The sequence below is a fragment of the Seriola dumerili genome, unplaced genomic scaffold (genome assembly GCF_002260705.1).
Source record: "Seriola dumerili isolate Sdu_G_001 unplaced genomic scaffold, Sdu_1.0 BDQW01000088.1, whole genome shotgun sequence".
NCBI classification, from domain to species: Eukaryota; Metazoa; Chordata; class Actinopteri; order Carangiformes; family Carangidae; genus Seriola; species Seriola dumerili.
Window position 1 is genome coordinate 5,405,624 of NW_019174343.1, and position 16,633 is coordinate 5,422,256.

Consider the following 16,633-nt stretch of genomic DNA (forward strand, 5'->3'; position numbering starts at 1 on the left):
AAAGGTCCACTATGGTCAATATTTCAAATCTAAAAACCTCTGATGCTTGACATTCCATTACAGGACATTGATATTCAGGTCTCTTTTTGCAGCTTGACTTGAGGTGAACGAGTCATGTTTCTGTTTTGTATCCTCTTATCATTGTCTATGAATATTTCAAGCCAGAAGACGTACAGTTCTGCTACAACTGTAAAAACAGAGCAAATGAACATGATTAGAGATGGTAGTTATAGTTATTTAACAGGTGTCTCCTGTGCAAAGATATCGTCACTCACAGGAAGAAACATCAGAACCTGCAGTTTATTTTAAGATGTGTGTATAATGAGGAACACATCTGCCTGTCTCCGGTGCACCAGATTAATTCTGACACTATCTCAGAGTAGTACTCCAAGATGATTGACAAGTAGCACTGAAGGAAACATCTTGATGAGATTAGTTTCAAGATGTTTTTTGAGATTTACTCAACGTGAGGCACTCGAGAAATAATTATCAGTTATCTTTTTTATTTTTTCATTTTTTTTCTTCCTTGATTGCCTCACAATGACACAGTTTTCTTTATGCCAGATCACGGAGGCTCTCAAGCTTTGATCACAATTTTTTTGGTAATGAGGCCATTGACGATACACCGCAGAGATTGTAGTCCTCAGATAGGACAGTTCACGTCTTTGCCAGCGCCCAAGTCATCTTCAGACGATCTCTCATCTGCTGTCTGGGATGATCAGATTATGCCCACAGAATGTCAAACGCTGTCTGCGGCAGAAAATGCAGTCTCCCGTGTGTCTCATTCCAGGAGGAGGAGAGATTGAGGGAGGGGTGTTGAGGTGGGGGTATTATTCTGTTTGACTGACAGTAGACGGCTGTGAAAGTCTTGGTGCTCCTGACTGTTTCCAAGAGATTCAGACGAACTCAGCTCTTTGATGTAGTTACAGAAAAAGAATATTTGCATTGCAAATGCCTGCTGATTTGGTTGTGTGGATTTGGTGGCTGTCAGGTACACGGGATTGCATGTTTTTAGCTTGAAGTTCATTAAAAAAGTTTTTACAGAATAACTCAGTTAAGTCCTGTCGGCACTGATATCTTCTTCCTTCTTCCTCTCCCGTTTTCTCCCTTTTGCATGAAGTTGTGCATCTCACTAATTCACTCCCTCATTTCCAGTCTGACTCTAACAGCTGTTCTTCCCTTCTCTTTTAAACTCTCTCCTCTGCCTCGCGTCGGCCAGTTGGTGGGCCGAGCGGTGGGAAAGGACCCTGTTAACAGCCTGTCTGTTGAGGGTTTCGTCCAGAAGACTATGGTGACTTCACCCGAGGTTGCACATCTCTCACTCTTCCTCTCTCATGATACAGTTTGGTATTGATAACATTTGTGGTTCAGTGAAATGCACCTCCTACTCGTGTCTAATTTTTTAAAGACAATACAACCACATATTGTAGTTACTTCCTAAATACAGATGCATGTGGACCAAAACACCATTTTGTAGCAGTTTTACGTCATTTTTCTGTGATTCAAATGATTGCCTAGATTTCATTATCTGCAGCAGCAGTGCTTGGCATGTCTAACTGTGTTTAATCTATACCAACATGTAGGGCTCTGAGGAGTGGGTATTGATTGAAAAACAAGAAACTTATCAACAAGACCATGACTGGAAGGCAGAAGAAAAGAACAAATCTCTCACATCTGACTCCTCGTGGGAGAAAAAGGAGCTGGAAAAAGAGATAGATATTACCAAGATGATACATAAAGAGGTAACAGGGTATGACAGAAAAGAAATGAAAAGCCATATTGATGAATTTCCATCAAGGAAACCGTCCAGTGAGGCAGATGTGTGCTCTGAATCTCGGCCGAGTCGTTTTGTGATTCAATTATCTGAGAACGCAGACTCGTTTCAAGACAAATCTCAAAGTAAACCATCTCACACCTCAGATCCCGAGGCAAACGATGATGTGGCCCCAGGCTCGCACCAGATAAAGGAACGCACAGTTTCTAAACAGAGGAAAAAGAGGAGACCCCAGAGCTTAAACCTGGGAATGCCTGCAGAGCTCATCTACAGGAAAGGAGGCAGCGATTCTACCGGAGAAGAAAACGAGGGCTCAGACTCAGACACTAGTCCAGAGAAAATGTTTCAAACAGGAAATCATTGCGAGTCGTCCCCGGTGTTGGTGAAGAAAGATGATCAGGGATCAGGGAAGGATCAGTCTGTTAAGGCCTGTAAAGACGGCGAACAGGAGCAAGTCTCAATAGTAGAGAGCAGGGAGATCTCATCTCAAGGTGCAGAGCAGGGGAACAGAAAAGTGAGTCAGGTTGGAACGACAGATATCGATCTAAGCTCAGTGAACGGACCCGGAAAGATAGAGCATGATAGTTCATTAGCAGGTGTTAAAGGAGAGTGTGTGATGAAGGTGCGAGGGAAGGGCCTTATCGACAACAAAGAGCTAGCGGAGGTAAAACTGCGACAGGTCAGGACACACGAGAGAAAGATCAGTAGCTCCGGGCCGGAGGATATTGAGGGTTTCGTGGGAGAAAGAGGTCAGAGGACGTCTCTCCACCGGCTGTCAGGCAGCAGCTATCAGTCAGAGATCACCAGGATCGTTCCTCTCAAGCCAGAGCGCTCAAAGAGCGTAGCGTGTAAGGATGAAAGGGACAGGACAGGACAGGAGGATCCAGCCCGGGCCATCAGAAGAGAATACCGCTGGTCAGTGGGCTCTCCGGAGGGATCCTCAGACCTCAACTGGACGGACGTCTCCACCTTCCATTCAGCGTTTCCAACAGATCTGGAGGGAAATGCTAAAACAGAACAGCCTGACGACAGCTATCAGCCTGGCAGAGGACCTACAGAGAGTCAGTCATTTGGCTCAAAGATTTCAGCGCTTCCCAAAATGGCTCCCCCGGCCCCACCAGTGAAGACGCAGAAGGCCAGGGAGTCGGGTCTGATACTGCGGAACAGCCGAAATGCTGGCAGGGAGCCGAGCCTGGACGCAGCCAAGAAGAGACATTCGGTAACTCTGCTTGGCATCTGCTATTCAGTCATTGGAAGTAAAGCATCGCATGAGCTTCAGACAGACTCGCACGCCATTTTTCTTTTTTTCTACCTTTTCAGTGACTTGAAACACTCCATCCATCTTACCTGTTGGTGCCTGTGTGAAGAGCAGGCGGAGCGGTACTTCAGCTCCGTCTTGTGGCAAACAAACAAACAAACAAACAAACAAAAAAAAACAATCAAAAAAAAAAAGTTTGGACATTTCCTCATGTGGCAACTCAATAATTTCCTCTCCCCTCACATTGTCCTCAACATGCACCACACTTGTCTGGCAAATCTGTACAGCTCACCACTGGCTGTGAAAGACAGAAAAAAAAATCAATGTCTCATGTTTTGGTTGTTGGTTGGTCTTCGCCTTCTCTGACTTGCGAGCCACAGATTTCCTTCCGGCTCACGCTGTTCTCTGTCAGTGTGGCAAGGAAAAGAAAGGCTCGCACATTATCATCGCTCTGATGATTTTTGCACATCTCCATGCCATTTTCGAACTGGAAACACAAAACAAAACAATTTATTGCATATTAATGTTACAAATTGAATCACTCATTTGAGGAGGAGAGGGTGAAATGTACTGTCATCCATTACTTTGTTACACACAGCTATTATCTCCCAAAATTAGAGATAAATGGAGTATGGAATTGGTTTGCACACAAAAAACTAACATCAAACTGACGAACTTACACCCACAGAATTCACAAAATGTCCCTTGATCCTTCAGATTTGGAGAAAATAAATCATAAATCAGACACATTTATTCTCCTGCGACCCCACCCGGATAGAGAGCTAAGCGGTGTTACAAAACACACTGGTTCCTCCAACTGTGAAACCCCAGCTGGCGGCGAGCAGTGAGACACCACAGCTCAGTGCCTGACACAGTCAGATTTGCTGCTTTCATTTCACTGTTGGTATCATTAGGAGGCTTGCACGCGTTCTGGCACTGGAATGAAAGGAATTTGAAGTGAATAGACATGACAGCTTTCATCATTTCCCACCTTTTCATCTGAGTTGAGCTCTTGCATATATTGGATTAAACAGGCATGAGGTGGGGTGTTGCGTAGCTCACAGTTGTGCGAGCACACCTCACCGGCGAAGTGACAATTATATCAAGATCTGATTGAGCTGGGGGGTGTGGGGGTGGGGGTTCGGGTGGGGGGTGTGCTCCTCTCGGAACACGTGGACCCGCTTGCACACAGTCATTTTGACGGGCTTTGAAATGCACCCGTGCACCTTTCATTGGACATTCGACAATATTAGTTGAATACTCTCTTGTTGAAATTCAAGGAGCGTAGTGTTGCAACACAGAGAGTGGCTCCTGCTCTGCTGAAAAACCTGCTCATCATACAAACTGCATGATTCTCTTGTCTCTGCTAACTCTAACAAATAAACCAGGCTATATATGTTGTTTCTGTTGCAGTAAGCTCACCTCTTTTCTGTCCTTTAGACTGTACTGTTGTATGCCATGTTACTACTATAGAGTAGTGCTTGAAATTTGTGCCTGAATCCATGTGGACCTGACTGGATCGCAACAAACCCAGTGGGCTTGGTTTGGATCTGGCTCAATTTCTCACCTAAACTTGGGTTTCAATTATTAAGACATTAAAAATACAGATTTATTAGCTACTTTGAGCTAATTTTGGCTATACCCTGATTTTGACTGAGCAGAACACCAGGATCCCAGTTTAGGTCTGGACCCATATTTCCAGGCCCCAGTCAGGCTCTGCTGTTAGGATCTCTGCCTGTTAGCCCACTATCCACTTCAGCTCGCTCTAACCTTCAGATGCTCTCTCTGCTCTTTCCTCTGCTTCCCTCTCTGCAGGAGCCCGTCTCTACTCCTGCCATTTATGAAGAGCCGTTTGCTGATTTCAAGGTTATTCATTTGAATTTAAACCCACCTTCATTCCCTACACCCATGATCTCTTTATCCCCCTCTCGGCACCCCTCACTGGGCAAAAACCGCATGCCTCCTAACTGACTGCAACATTTTCTCCTGATAGAAAAAAACAAACCCAAAAGCTGTAAAGGTTGAAGTAGCGTGATACTTTTTACTGGCTACTCAGCTGCCCTCATCCATCACCATGATGAGTTTGAATTGAATGTGTGGGTCGAAAACAGTATCCCTTGTGCTTGGCTGTTGATGGCATGATGCAGTTTTTACGGTGATCTGATTAGAAAGTGTACTTGTAATTGATAGAAGTGGCATTAGTGTAGATTGGATATCTCAGGAGCGCCATTGTAATTCAGTGGTTTCCAACTTTTTTTGGATTATGACCCTGCATGTGTCAATTGAGCCAAACTGTTATTTTTTGCACTTTGTTTTATTTGATTTGATGTTTTTAGAGACATGTTTAATAGTTTAAAGGTCCCATATTCTGTTTAATTTGATGTGTTGATCCATAAGAAGATATATTTGTGGTTTTAACAAGCAAAACCATCTCAGTGTAGTTTCACATCTCCTCTCTCAGGCTTCTCTCTAGAGCTCTAGTAACAACAGGTCGCTGAGCCAGTCAGAAGAGAGGAGGCTCTGAGCATCTCTTGTGATTGGCTGACTATTTTCTAAGTGATCGAAAAAAAATATAGCAGATTTCAGGTAAAACACTCAGAGAAACCATATCCTACAAGGTTGGGTGATGGGTCCAGGTGGGCAGTCAGGGGGCATGGCTGAGGGCGGTGATAGCTTTGTTGTGACATCAGTTTCTGAATACAGGCTGTGTGCATTTCTCTGTGGACTGAGGCTTGGATACTTTCACAGTATTAATATAAAACTTAAACCTGCTTTATAATCAAAAAAGACATGGAAATCTCCCTTCATATAATATGGGACCTTTAAGGTTTTCAGGCTGGTGCTTATGTAATAGATAGAAAGGTTGTAATTCCATCATTTTATGCTTTTAGGTTGATTATCTCCCTATTTATCATCCCGCAGTCATTCAACATTTCCTCTCTGACATGACTGCATGCCCTTTCATTTTCTACTGCATAATCAGGATAAAATGCATATCTAATATAATGGCTTTGATTTTGGATCGTCCATGAATCCCAGCGAATACACCACCTTTAAACACGAGGATGATACTTCATCCTATTCCATGTCATCATCATCCTCCATCCATCCATCTACAGTTACATTAGATGTGTGACCCTGTCTCTGTACCCGCCCCAGAAGGAGCTTGGGGACAGGAGGCCCCAGCCGAGTATAGCATCCGAGGAAGAGCAGGAGCGGGACACCGTGGCCTGCATGAGGGAAACCCACCTTGGCATCGAGCGCAAGTGCTCCAGCATGACAGTCAGCTCCACCTCCAGCCTGGAGGCCGAGGTCGACTTCACCATCATCACAGATCTCCACTCTGGAGTGGAGGAATTCTCTAAAGGCATGTTGGAGCTGGAAGAGAGGGAGCGACAGCCCGAGGTGGGCCGGGAGGACTTTGAGGAGACCTCCAGGTTCTACTCTGCCCGTCTGATGGGCTCCCGGGACAAGTCTCCCATAGAGGAGAAACTTCCCGAGGAGGGAACACATCATGAGGTAGACAGCCGAATGCATTCATCCTTCATCATCATCACCCACTGGATTCACCCTGCTTGGTTGGACTTGGTTGCTCTTCATTTATTTATTTATTCATTTTGGACCATTTCCCACTCTTTGAATTCAGCTGTATTTTGTTCATGTTTAATTTTGTTCAAAACTCTACATGTTTTATTCTCTTTGCTGATGAATTCATTTTTGAATTTCTCACCCATTTTATATTTGTCAGTTGCATCTGTGTTTCTTTCAGTTCCCTGCTGCGTCATCTTTTGCATTTTGTCATCAACCTGAACAATCTAATAAAAACTTTATTTCAGCATTTGTTCCTTTAAGTCAACAGTATTGAAATGGTTTGCTCTGAAAGTTTTGCTGCTCGTAAGCAACACATCTGTTTTCCCGGGTCCTCAGGGGTCTTGCTGTGAATAAATTGCTTGCTGCTGTTTGACTTTACTGTTTGTGTTTCGAACAGCCTCCTGTGGCAAAGAAAGACCCCAATGCCGTGAGCGTGGCCCATATGCTGAAGAGGACCGACACCAAGACGGAGATGCATACGAATGGATCAGAGGTCCACGCCAACATCATGAATGTCTCACCGCAGGTAAACCAACAACAACAAGAGCAATATATCTATCAATATCTAAACTGTCATGTACAATTTTTTGCTCTAGATTCACACCGCTGTCTTTGGTTTTGATACTCTCGACACTGTTTCAGTCAATGAGAGACATTAAAGCAGTAAACTCTTTTCTGAACGTTATTTGAGTAAGAATCTTTTGGTTTTTAGAAGAGAGGCTGTGAGCCTCATTCCTAAAAACCACAAATACATCTTCTATACATTGGCTGAGTGTTTTCCGAGTGATCTGATCAATATATAGCAGATTTCAGATAAACACCCAGATAAACAAAATCCTGCAAGGTTGGATGGTGGGCTTTCTTGCCAAGATTTAGATGAGAATCAATACCACTCTCATGTCTGTTCAGCACAATGCTACAGCTGACAGCCGGTTAGCTTAGCATAAAGAATTGAAACAGGGAAACAGCTGGCCTGGCTTCATCTGGAGGTATCTCTGTGGTTTTATGGCAGGTTCTGTGCTGGACTATTTCTCGGCCAGGTGCGGTGACTACATGGGGTCTCCATTGTTCGCCAGTCAACCTCATGGTGGCAGTCACTGTCATTTTTACACCTCAGTTTTTGTACAGATTTAACAAACAGCAACATGTTAATTATTGAGCTTTAGAGGTGCTGTTGGGTGGATTTTGTTACCTTACCAGAGACAGGCTAGCTGTATCCCCCTGTTTTTCCACTCTTTATGCTAAGCTAAGCTAACCGGCTGCTGGCTGTAGCTCCGCATTTATGCCACAGACATGAGAGTCTTCTTGTCTAACTCTCCCAAAATGTCAAATTGTTTTTTTGCTATATATTTCTCTGTGTCCTATTTTAGACCTTCATCATGTTACATTTTGACTGGAAGTATTGGTAGAAAGGGCAAGTGAGGATAATACTCATAGGATCAGTTCCATCAGTCACCCAACAAACAGACTTGCAATGAAGGATTTCATATTTTTTTTGCAGCGCTCCAGAGTTAGTCTTCATTAGAGGAGAAAGCATTTTTCTTTGGGTTTCGCTGCCATGAAGGCCGTATTCCCCAGACGCCGATGACATAATAGCATCATTATGGAGTGATTAAAGTATTGACAGTGTATTAATGAGGATGATGAAAGCAGGTGCGAATCCCATTCATGTCCAGAGGCAAAGATTTGAGTGCTGGCTGGCTGTCCCACAGGTGCCTTATTAAATTGTAATCATTGCCGGGATCTTTAGCCATTCAGCTAATGGTGTGTATGAGCTTAGGCAGTGATGTGGAAATGGTGTCTTGAAGTGACAGATCAGTGTTGAGTCAAATTTTCAAAGATGCCAGTGTAAGCCACAGTTGTGTGTGTGTGTGTGTGTGTGTGTGTGTTATAAATGTAGGATGACGATATCTATTGGCAGACAAAGATCTCCAATACTAATGTTGTTCGTCCAGCAGAGGGAGACATGTCATGTGTGTTGAGTTTCTCAACAACAACAACAAGACACATTTTTATAAAAAAAAGCTTTTATTGTGTGGTGTCGTTTTAATTTCATTTACATCTTACTTTGATTTGGTTGGACGTTTTATATTTGACTCATGTGAAGCACTATACAAATAGTCTTATTCTTATTATCATTATTATTATCGCTAAAGAATATGTTGTCAATACTGTTCATAACTCATTGAAATAAATTTTCTCTGACTTTGCTGCTACAAAATGCTACAAAGATTTTATAAGTGATATCATCATCCTAGCATAATTTTAAAGACTCCCAGTTGAATAAAAGTATACTGAAACATTTTAGATGACATACCAGTGCTGTTTGACTAAATCTGACTAAAAGAGATGGACATGCTTCAGATATATATAAATAACCCTAGTACATCGATACATTTAGTTGCTTTAAAGCAGCATTACTTCATTTGTTTTGGAACAAGCTGAAAACACAGCACTGACACACTGTCAACAGGCTGATGTGGTGAACATCCAGCACACACGTGTCAACATCAGCATTCATTTAGAGTTTTGTTTCTTGTGACCTGATAATTCAAAGTTCAGTAGTTGCTCTGCTTCAACTCTGATTTAAACTTCCAGCAACTTTTGAAGGATCTGACTCTCCAGCTGCTAAATGCTCCAAATAGTTGCCCACTGTTCACTGGGAATAAGGTTGATGAGATGAGGTTGATATGAAATATTGATGAGTGAAGCTTTAAGACAAGAACTCTGAAAGGAGAAATAACATATTCCTCCTTTTATAAAAGTAAGCAATAAAACACTGTTGCTGCTGCTGCATGTCCAGTAGCTTATGGAGGCTAATATTACCTAACGTGCAAACTTTATATAGATACTGCTGCATAACTGACATTGCTGAGTCATTTGCTAATGTAACAACTCCATGGTTTACCACACCACAGATAACCATGTCATTCATTATATCCCAAAAGTAAAACAAGAAGGAAAGACACCGCAGCTCACCCAGTCATGTGTTTGTTGTTTCCTGCTTGTGTCCCCACAGACCCCTTTGCCTTGTTGTTGCAGGCAAAGCACAGGTGTAACTAATCACATCATCAGTGGCTCTGATGAGGCAGCATGCATAGAGGTGTATACATTTACAACACAAAGCCTGAGTTACAAACTGGGGGTGTGGAGTTTTAAAGATGCAGGCATTTTCCTGGCAGGGGAAAGCCAAACAAAAGGAAGAAAAAAAGAAAGAAAGAAAGAAATAATCACCTAATGGATTCCTTTAATGTACACATACATATTATCAAAGACTCACAAATCTCAAGACTGTTTCTCTCTCTCCTTCAGAACTACGGAGTTGTCAGCCCACAGGAGGCTCATGTTGCCCTTAAAGAAAATGGCTCCCCTGTAAGTATCTTTATAGAGGAAATACATCAATGTGACAGTGTTTGTATGTGTGTGTGTGTGTGTGTGCGTGCGCGTGTGTATGTGTGTGCGCGTGGTGGCAGAATAAGAAACTCCAGCCATTGTGCCGCCCCTCGTCTTCTTTTCTAGCCTTGACCTATACGTGAAGTATATAAAAGAGAGAAGTCTGTATATAAAAGTGTCAAAATGAATAAAGTTAGAGAGGAACATATCTGCAGCGTGGGTGTGGGCCACAGTACTGTATTTGGTGATAATGACTCAGTTTTTATACAACAAAGACTGTGGGTGAGAAAATTTAGATGAGTAGATGAAAATGAACTGTCATCGGGTGAAGTTTTGAACAGTAATGCCCATGTTACAACGTACAGGAGTGGTGTCTTAAAGAGAGCAAAAACCTAGCAAAAACAAGATGCATCATGGAAAATGTCGTTGGAATTTAACCCATACATCTCTGCCTCTGAAGCTTCAATTCAGACCATTTTTAAAGATCAATTTTTTGTGAGTTCCCCAACTTCGTGAAAGTTCAGTACTAAATCCCTTGGAGTGCCCCTTTAATAGAGGCATCTTCTATCTCTCTGATGTTTCTTCTTGGTGATAGAAATTTGAGGAGACACATCACACCGATGAGTTCCTGATGAGTGCCAGAGGCAAGCCTGGTCATTACTAATCTAAAGAAATTAATTATTAAAATGAATTATTAATTTGAATTAATTTTCTAATACAAAATTTATTAAAGGGCCATTCTCCATTATAAAGCTTCCCACTGTGTTAGTGGTCTTCATTCAATAAGTTGACAGAGTGTAAAATCAGGTAGACGGAGACCCTGATAACATTCTGTGTCTTGAATATAACACATTTCACATTTGTTATATTCGCCCCAGGAACTTGAGACCTCTGGCTGTGGCAAATACGTGTTGTGTATGAGCGTGTGTGTGTGTGTGTGTGTCTCTGTAGTGTGTGTGTGACTCCCCTCTAATCATTGTGCTGTAGGTAAAAGCCAGCACCCAGGGGAGGGAGTCCGTTGTGTCCCCGCTGACCATCACTGCTGAGAACGTCACCTCAGCAACCACAACTCAAGTTACCAAGGTAACACATTATCTGTTCCCATGGATACAATTTAATGACTGGGGCTTTGAGTCAGCCCACCACATCTGTAATTTATGGTACACTTCTGACCCCTCCCCCTTTGGTGAGATTAGATTAGATTAGATGGACAAATACAAGAGGTGGATGTAAATAATAAGTTTGTTTTATTGACATTAATAAAAAGGAAAAATATATTTAATATTTTTTTGCCACACAATGTGATATAACGATGTAAGAAACTCCTGTAGGTTTTACATTGATACTAAAACCATCTTGCTGATTTTCTAGACATTTAAGTACAATATCTCTATTTCTCACTGTACACTGCAAAACAACAACAACAGGGACTCAATCTGTTTCCATTTTGTGAGAGACTTTTTTATTTGGTGTAATAAAACAAGAAATGTCTTTACTGAGAAATGATCTGGTGTACAATTGATGAACTTGATGTTTCTGAAGACAAGAAACTGGTACAGAAACACCACACTGATTAGTGGAAATAAAAATAAAATAAAAACAATGATGCATTTGATAACAACTTTTGTCATCTATAAAATGGAATTTTTAATCGTGGGGAATCAGCTTATGATTCATTCAGTTAATTTATTTCTGCGTGTGTTGTGCAGACTGTGAAAGGAGGCTACTCAGAGACCAGAATCGAGAAGAGGATTATAATCACAGGAGATGATGATGTGGACCAGCATCAGGTGAGAGGAATATTATTGCATTACAGAAATGCAATACTTGTACAGTAAGTTATAAGGCACTGGAAGTTAATATGTGAGGTTTATGACCCATATGTTGGTGCGTCACATCTCCAGGCCCTCGCCATGGCGATCCAGGAGGCCAAGCAGCAGCACCCCGACATGCTGGTGACAAAAGCAGTGGTTATCAGGGAAACAGAGTCTCCCACTGAGGAGCTGCAGCAGAAAGCAGAGGTATGTGACTCTGAGTGCTCACAGTCTGCTCATGTGTAGGAGTGCATGTCACAAAATTACTATGCTTCGGTGCATCAGTGGATGGCTGAACAGGCCGGATAAAGTCTCTGCGTCAAGTAATTTTTTTGGAAAGTCAACCAAGTGACTGCAAAGAGATGCAAAACAACCACAGAGATATAAAACAACCACAAAGTTGACAGTTTTTGCATCACAGAAGAACAAAATAATGTCAGAGACACACAAAACAACCACGCATCTCTATGCAGATGGAAAATGACTGCGTGATGCAAAAAATGACATATATATGCAAATCTAGCACAAATAGACACAAAACTATCACGAGACACAAAACAACCTAACGTCTCTATGTAGATAGAAAACGACTGCACAGAGATAAAAAAAAAAAAGACAATGAAGAGACTTTTTGTGTTTGTGCTCAGGGATCTATTATCTCATCATGCGTCCATGTTGATGTGATGTGTGACGACAAATGTGTTTGTCGTCTTGTTGTAGTCCTGATTGGTCATGGCGGCTCCTGAGACGGGGAGACACGAGACGATCCCTCCAGCTGTGTGTCTCCTGCCCCACCCTGCAGTACGCCACCAAGAGGACTCTCTACCCCACTGTGTACACACCAACACGAGACCAGACTGCGCTCCATGAAGCAGTCAGTAGACCTTCACTCCTGTCCCTTTAGACAAACCAACTGTGACCAGGCCTCCCGTCCTCCCCCGGCCCATCCCAGCCCTCCACCTCCTCACGGAACAGGAAGCGAAGAGTCTCCTATTGGATAATTTACCGCTCTGAGTGATGCGAGGTTGAAAGAGAACCCCAGTCACAGCTGTTCCTATTTGAATTCACTTCTGTTAAGAGTCATTCGTCTTAAACTTTGCTTGCATCTTATTTAATCTAACGCATTTTTGAACCCTCAGGATCATTTCAATCATTGACTTTTTAACCCTAAACTCCACAGCCCCAACACCTTCCCCTCAAAAACAATCTTCTTTCTATTTTAAGGTCACAAATATCTTCCCTGTGCTACTGTCACATATGAAATGAGTATATAAGAGAAGAGGACAGCTGAGTCAAAGTATGGGGACAATGCTGGTGATGGGGGGTGGGGTGGGGAGGTTGGTGCCAAGTGGCAAAAAGGCAGCCTCTGTGCTTGTTATTGCCACCTCTTGGCTGTGACAACTTCAGTATAATCAACAGCTGTCTTATTAGCTTTTTACATTTTTATCTATAGAGAATCTAATTTATGTCCAGTGTTTGCTTGTTTATGAAATGTGTATAATATCAGATGATTATAATCTGCATGATTCAATTAAAGAAAATAGCCGAGGGAATGAAAAAAAAAGTATGCGGACACTTCCCCATTTGAAATCCATAAGAAGCTCTGATATGATGGGAACGAGCACCTACGGAGAAACTGTAAAAACACTGAGACAGTGAGTAGTGGACACATACTAATGTTGGTGGACTCTACTTGAGGAATATGAGGACAGTTCAGTGGATAGCTGGGACGCTGCTTTGGTCACAGTCTCCAACAAAAACAGACATCACTGTCCTCGTCCCATTTCTCTCCTCTTCACTATTACTGTTTTCATTTTGGCATCAACTCTCCATCAACGTAAAGAAATGCTGGTCACATGTTTTTGGGCACAGTTATAAGATTTGTAGAGAAATTTTAATATGAATAATGTTTTATCTAATAAGTTTCAGAAATGTGACGATATGTTTTTACCGTTTTCTTACTTGATTTTACTGATGTCCACCATGAAACAGGGTTTATGTTGTTCTTGTGTTTTTGGAAGTCTCAGTCCTCATGTGTGTGAACATGCTGACATCGCTCTTTAATATCCAGGCCTCCTTTAAGAAGGACCTAATTTTTTTATTTTGCAAGAACTCAAGTGAACTACGGCATCGAACAAAGTTATTTAAAAAGATATCACTTAAATGTAGTTAGTTTGTTGTGATGGGACTAGCTATATGACTTTTTTGCTGTGCCTGAAGTATCTCGAATCAGTTTGCTATTCATTCCATATTCAAAATCTTAAAGGAGCTATTTGTAAATTTTGGTATTGCTACATAGCCAACATTAGCATTAGCAGCTGTTTACTTACTAGTCTAGAAGAAATGTTGAGTGTTCAGTATCAAACCTCATTTCTTTACTCACCAAGAGCTGTCTCCAGAGGTGGAAAGCAACACCAATCATAATGTTAATACTTTGCTTCTATTTCTTTATCCTCTACTGAAATCAGCATGCTAAGCAGCTAGCCCAAGACCGGCTGGACTGTCTTGTCACTTTCCAATACCGAGTCACTGTAGCTTCCAGTCTGTCCTGAAGAAATAGCGCTGCTCAGAAGGTGTATTATAACCTCTTGTATTGTAAATGCAATGATGGCTGAAGCTCTTGGCAAGACTGAGAGTAAACCGCTGTTAATGCTAACACTGACTATGTAGCAATAGCAAAACTCACAAATGTCCCTGTCAATAATCAATATCAGCATCATATCAATTCCTTGAACCTGCTTCGATTAATGTTTTTGGCCACTTGTAGGCAGTGCAACAAGTTGTAAACACATCGTCACCTACTAGCAAACAGCTGTCTATTAAAACATCCAGCAGATGCAGAGCAGAATTAGCATCCATTTGGAGTCATATTTCTGGCCACCTGGTGAATGTAATTCAAATATTTACTGCCTTTTAGCTCTGTTTTGGCCTCTTGAGGGAAATATTTGACTTTAAGCTGTCACATCCTTCTCTAACTGCTAAGTGTGTCTGCAGTTTGGTGCTTAGCAGCTAGCATGTAGCTCAAGAGGCTAAAGTGCTTCACAGAGCTGAGGGAAACCACAGTTGGGTGATACTGTCTTTCTCTATGCGGTTGTTACTACTTTCACATTACATATAAAGATTTTAAACCATTGTCGATACAAAAATAATTATTGCAACTTCAAAGTAAGACTTTAAATGTAGTCATAATATAAAAATATGGACCAATAGCAACTTGAAACTGCAACTTCAACAAGCAATGTTAAAAAAATAGATTTTCCAGTTTTGATTCAATGTGCATGTTCACAAACACTGCCTGAAAAGTTCAAAACCACAAGATTAACATGGGTATTTTTTTTGTTGTTTTCTGTTGAATTAACTCTTTTAAGTTATGGTGTATGAGTTTGTAATTGTAATTTATAGGAGTGGTGAGTGTGAGGCCTGTGTTTTTCCTCCCTGTTCCCCTTGCAGACAAAGCTGAGACTCATACATGTGTGACATACATGATTATCCACAGAACATATATCCTGGATGACCTTTAATACTATACTATGCATCACTTATACATACAAATCCCTCTGATGGAGCCTGACCCATGTTAGCCTTGTTGTCGTCATTGTTAACTTTGTGCTACTGTTAACCGAAGCAGTCAAGTGCACTGCTTGTGAGATTTGCAATAAGCAGCCATTATTCCTATCCTCTGTCCTCTAAAGGGAGAAAACTGTGAACTGTCATGCGTACTGAAGCGTAACCAAAACCTATAACACAGTTAGTGATACTCAAAGGAGCTTTTCTGACACTTGTGACCATGGCTTTGTCGCCCTCGTCGTCTAATCCCCCCATCCCCTGACTTGAAACTGTCAACCTGCTGTTGATGTGTCTGTGGAAAAGAAATTCCCAACCTGATGATGATTTGTATATTCTATTTTGCTCTATTTTATTTTATCTGGTCAAATGACACTGGACTGTTGTGAAGGCACTTGCTCGCCATGATAGCAGCACATATACTGTAAACTGTTGGGGAAAAATGGCCTGGCTTTGCTGTAGTACTGGACACACTACTGATGGAAGAAGAATCGACTGTAGGCATCAGGAGAGAAGTTGTGCAATGTGGGCAAGGTGGTGAGTTGAAGGATGGGGGGCGGGCTGTATTTATATATTAATATCCAAACTACTGTGTATTATCCTGTAAACTATGTAGAAATTGACAGGAGCAGAGATGTGTGTTTTTAGATTGAAGGAATGAAGCAGTAAGTAAAATCCGAAGGACAGCAGAGCAATAGAAATGTCATGAGTGGGTGCCTTATGTTTGGAGTTGTGGTTATGGGAGTCACAGTTAAGTGCTCAGCTGAAAGTGCTGTTAATCACCATGAGGCAGATGTAGAAACGACCTCTCCTCTCAGTCCAAGGTGAGGAGGAGACGTATTGAAAGTGAATTACTGTCTTGTAAAGAATGTGACACAGAGTGCATTGAAAAAAGAAGCCTCTCTGGATCTGCACTGTTAGTCCTCAATGAGATGAAAAACATTTATTGGCCCCATTAATGCGGAAAACCAGCACAATACCGATTTATGGATATGAGCTTATTTTTTTCTGTGAAGAGCATCGACCTGCTCTGCTGTTTAGCCTCCACCTTCAATTCTCCACTGCCTTTTGCTATACATTCCCCTAGTGCTTGGTGGTGTGTATTTGCTGTATTTGCATTCAGTCTAAATGGAAAACATACATGCATAAATAAATGTCTCAGTATGATTCAAACACTGTCTCTGATTCGGAAAAGAGGGGAGAGGGATTTCATTATGCATGGTTACCTGTAATGAAGAA

At 41.8% G+C, this 16,633-nt stretch overlaps 1 protein-coding gene across 2 annotated transcripts in view; it reads left to right on the forward strand.

Annotated features, from left to right (window-relative positions):
• LOC111221723 (band 4.1-like protein 1) overlaps positions 1–13,147 on the forward strand; it is an 86,217-nt gene extending 73,070 nt beyond the window's left edge. For both annotated transcript variants that reach the window (XM_022745244.1, XM_022745245.1), the window contains 10 exons: positions 1,220–1,306; positions 1,584–2,993; positions 4,848–4,898; positions 6,192–6,551; positions 7,021–7,149; positions 9,936–9,995; positions 11,004–11,099; positions 11,726–11,806; positions 11,921–12,037; positions 12,551–13,147. In XM_022745244.1, coding sequence (XP_022600965.1) covers positions 1,220–1,306; positions 1,584–2,993; positions 4,848–4,898; positions 6,192–6,551; positions 7,021–7,149; positions 9,936–9,995; positions 11,004–11,099; positions 11,726–11,806; positions 11,921–12,037; positions 12,551–12,556 — 2,397 coding nt within the window. In that variant the 3' untranslated portion in view covers positions 12,557–13,147. The remainder of the gene's footprint in view (positions 1–1,219; positions 1,307–1,583; positions 2,994–4,847; positions 4,899–6,191; positions 6,552–7,020; positions 7,150–9,935; positions 9,996–11,003; positions 11,100–11,725; positions 11,807–11,920; positions 12,038–12,550) is intronic.
• The last annotated feature ends 3,486 nt before the right edge of the window (positions 13,148–16,633 follow it).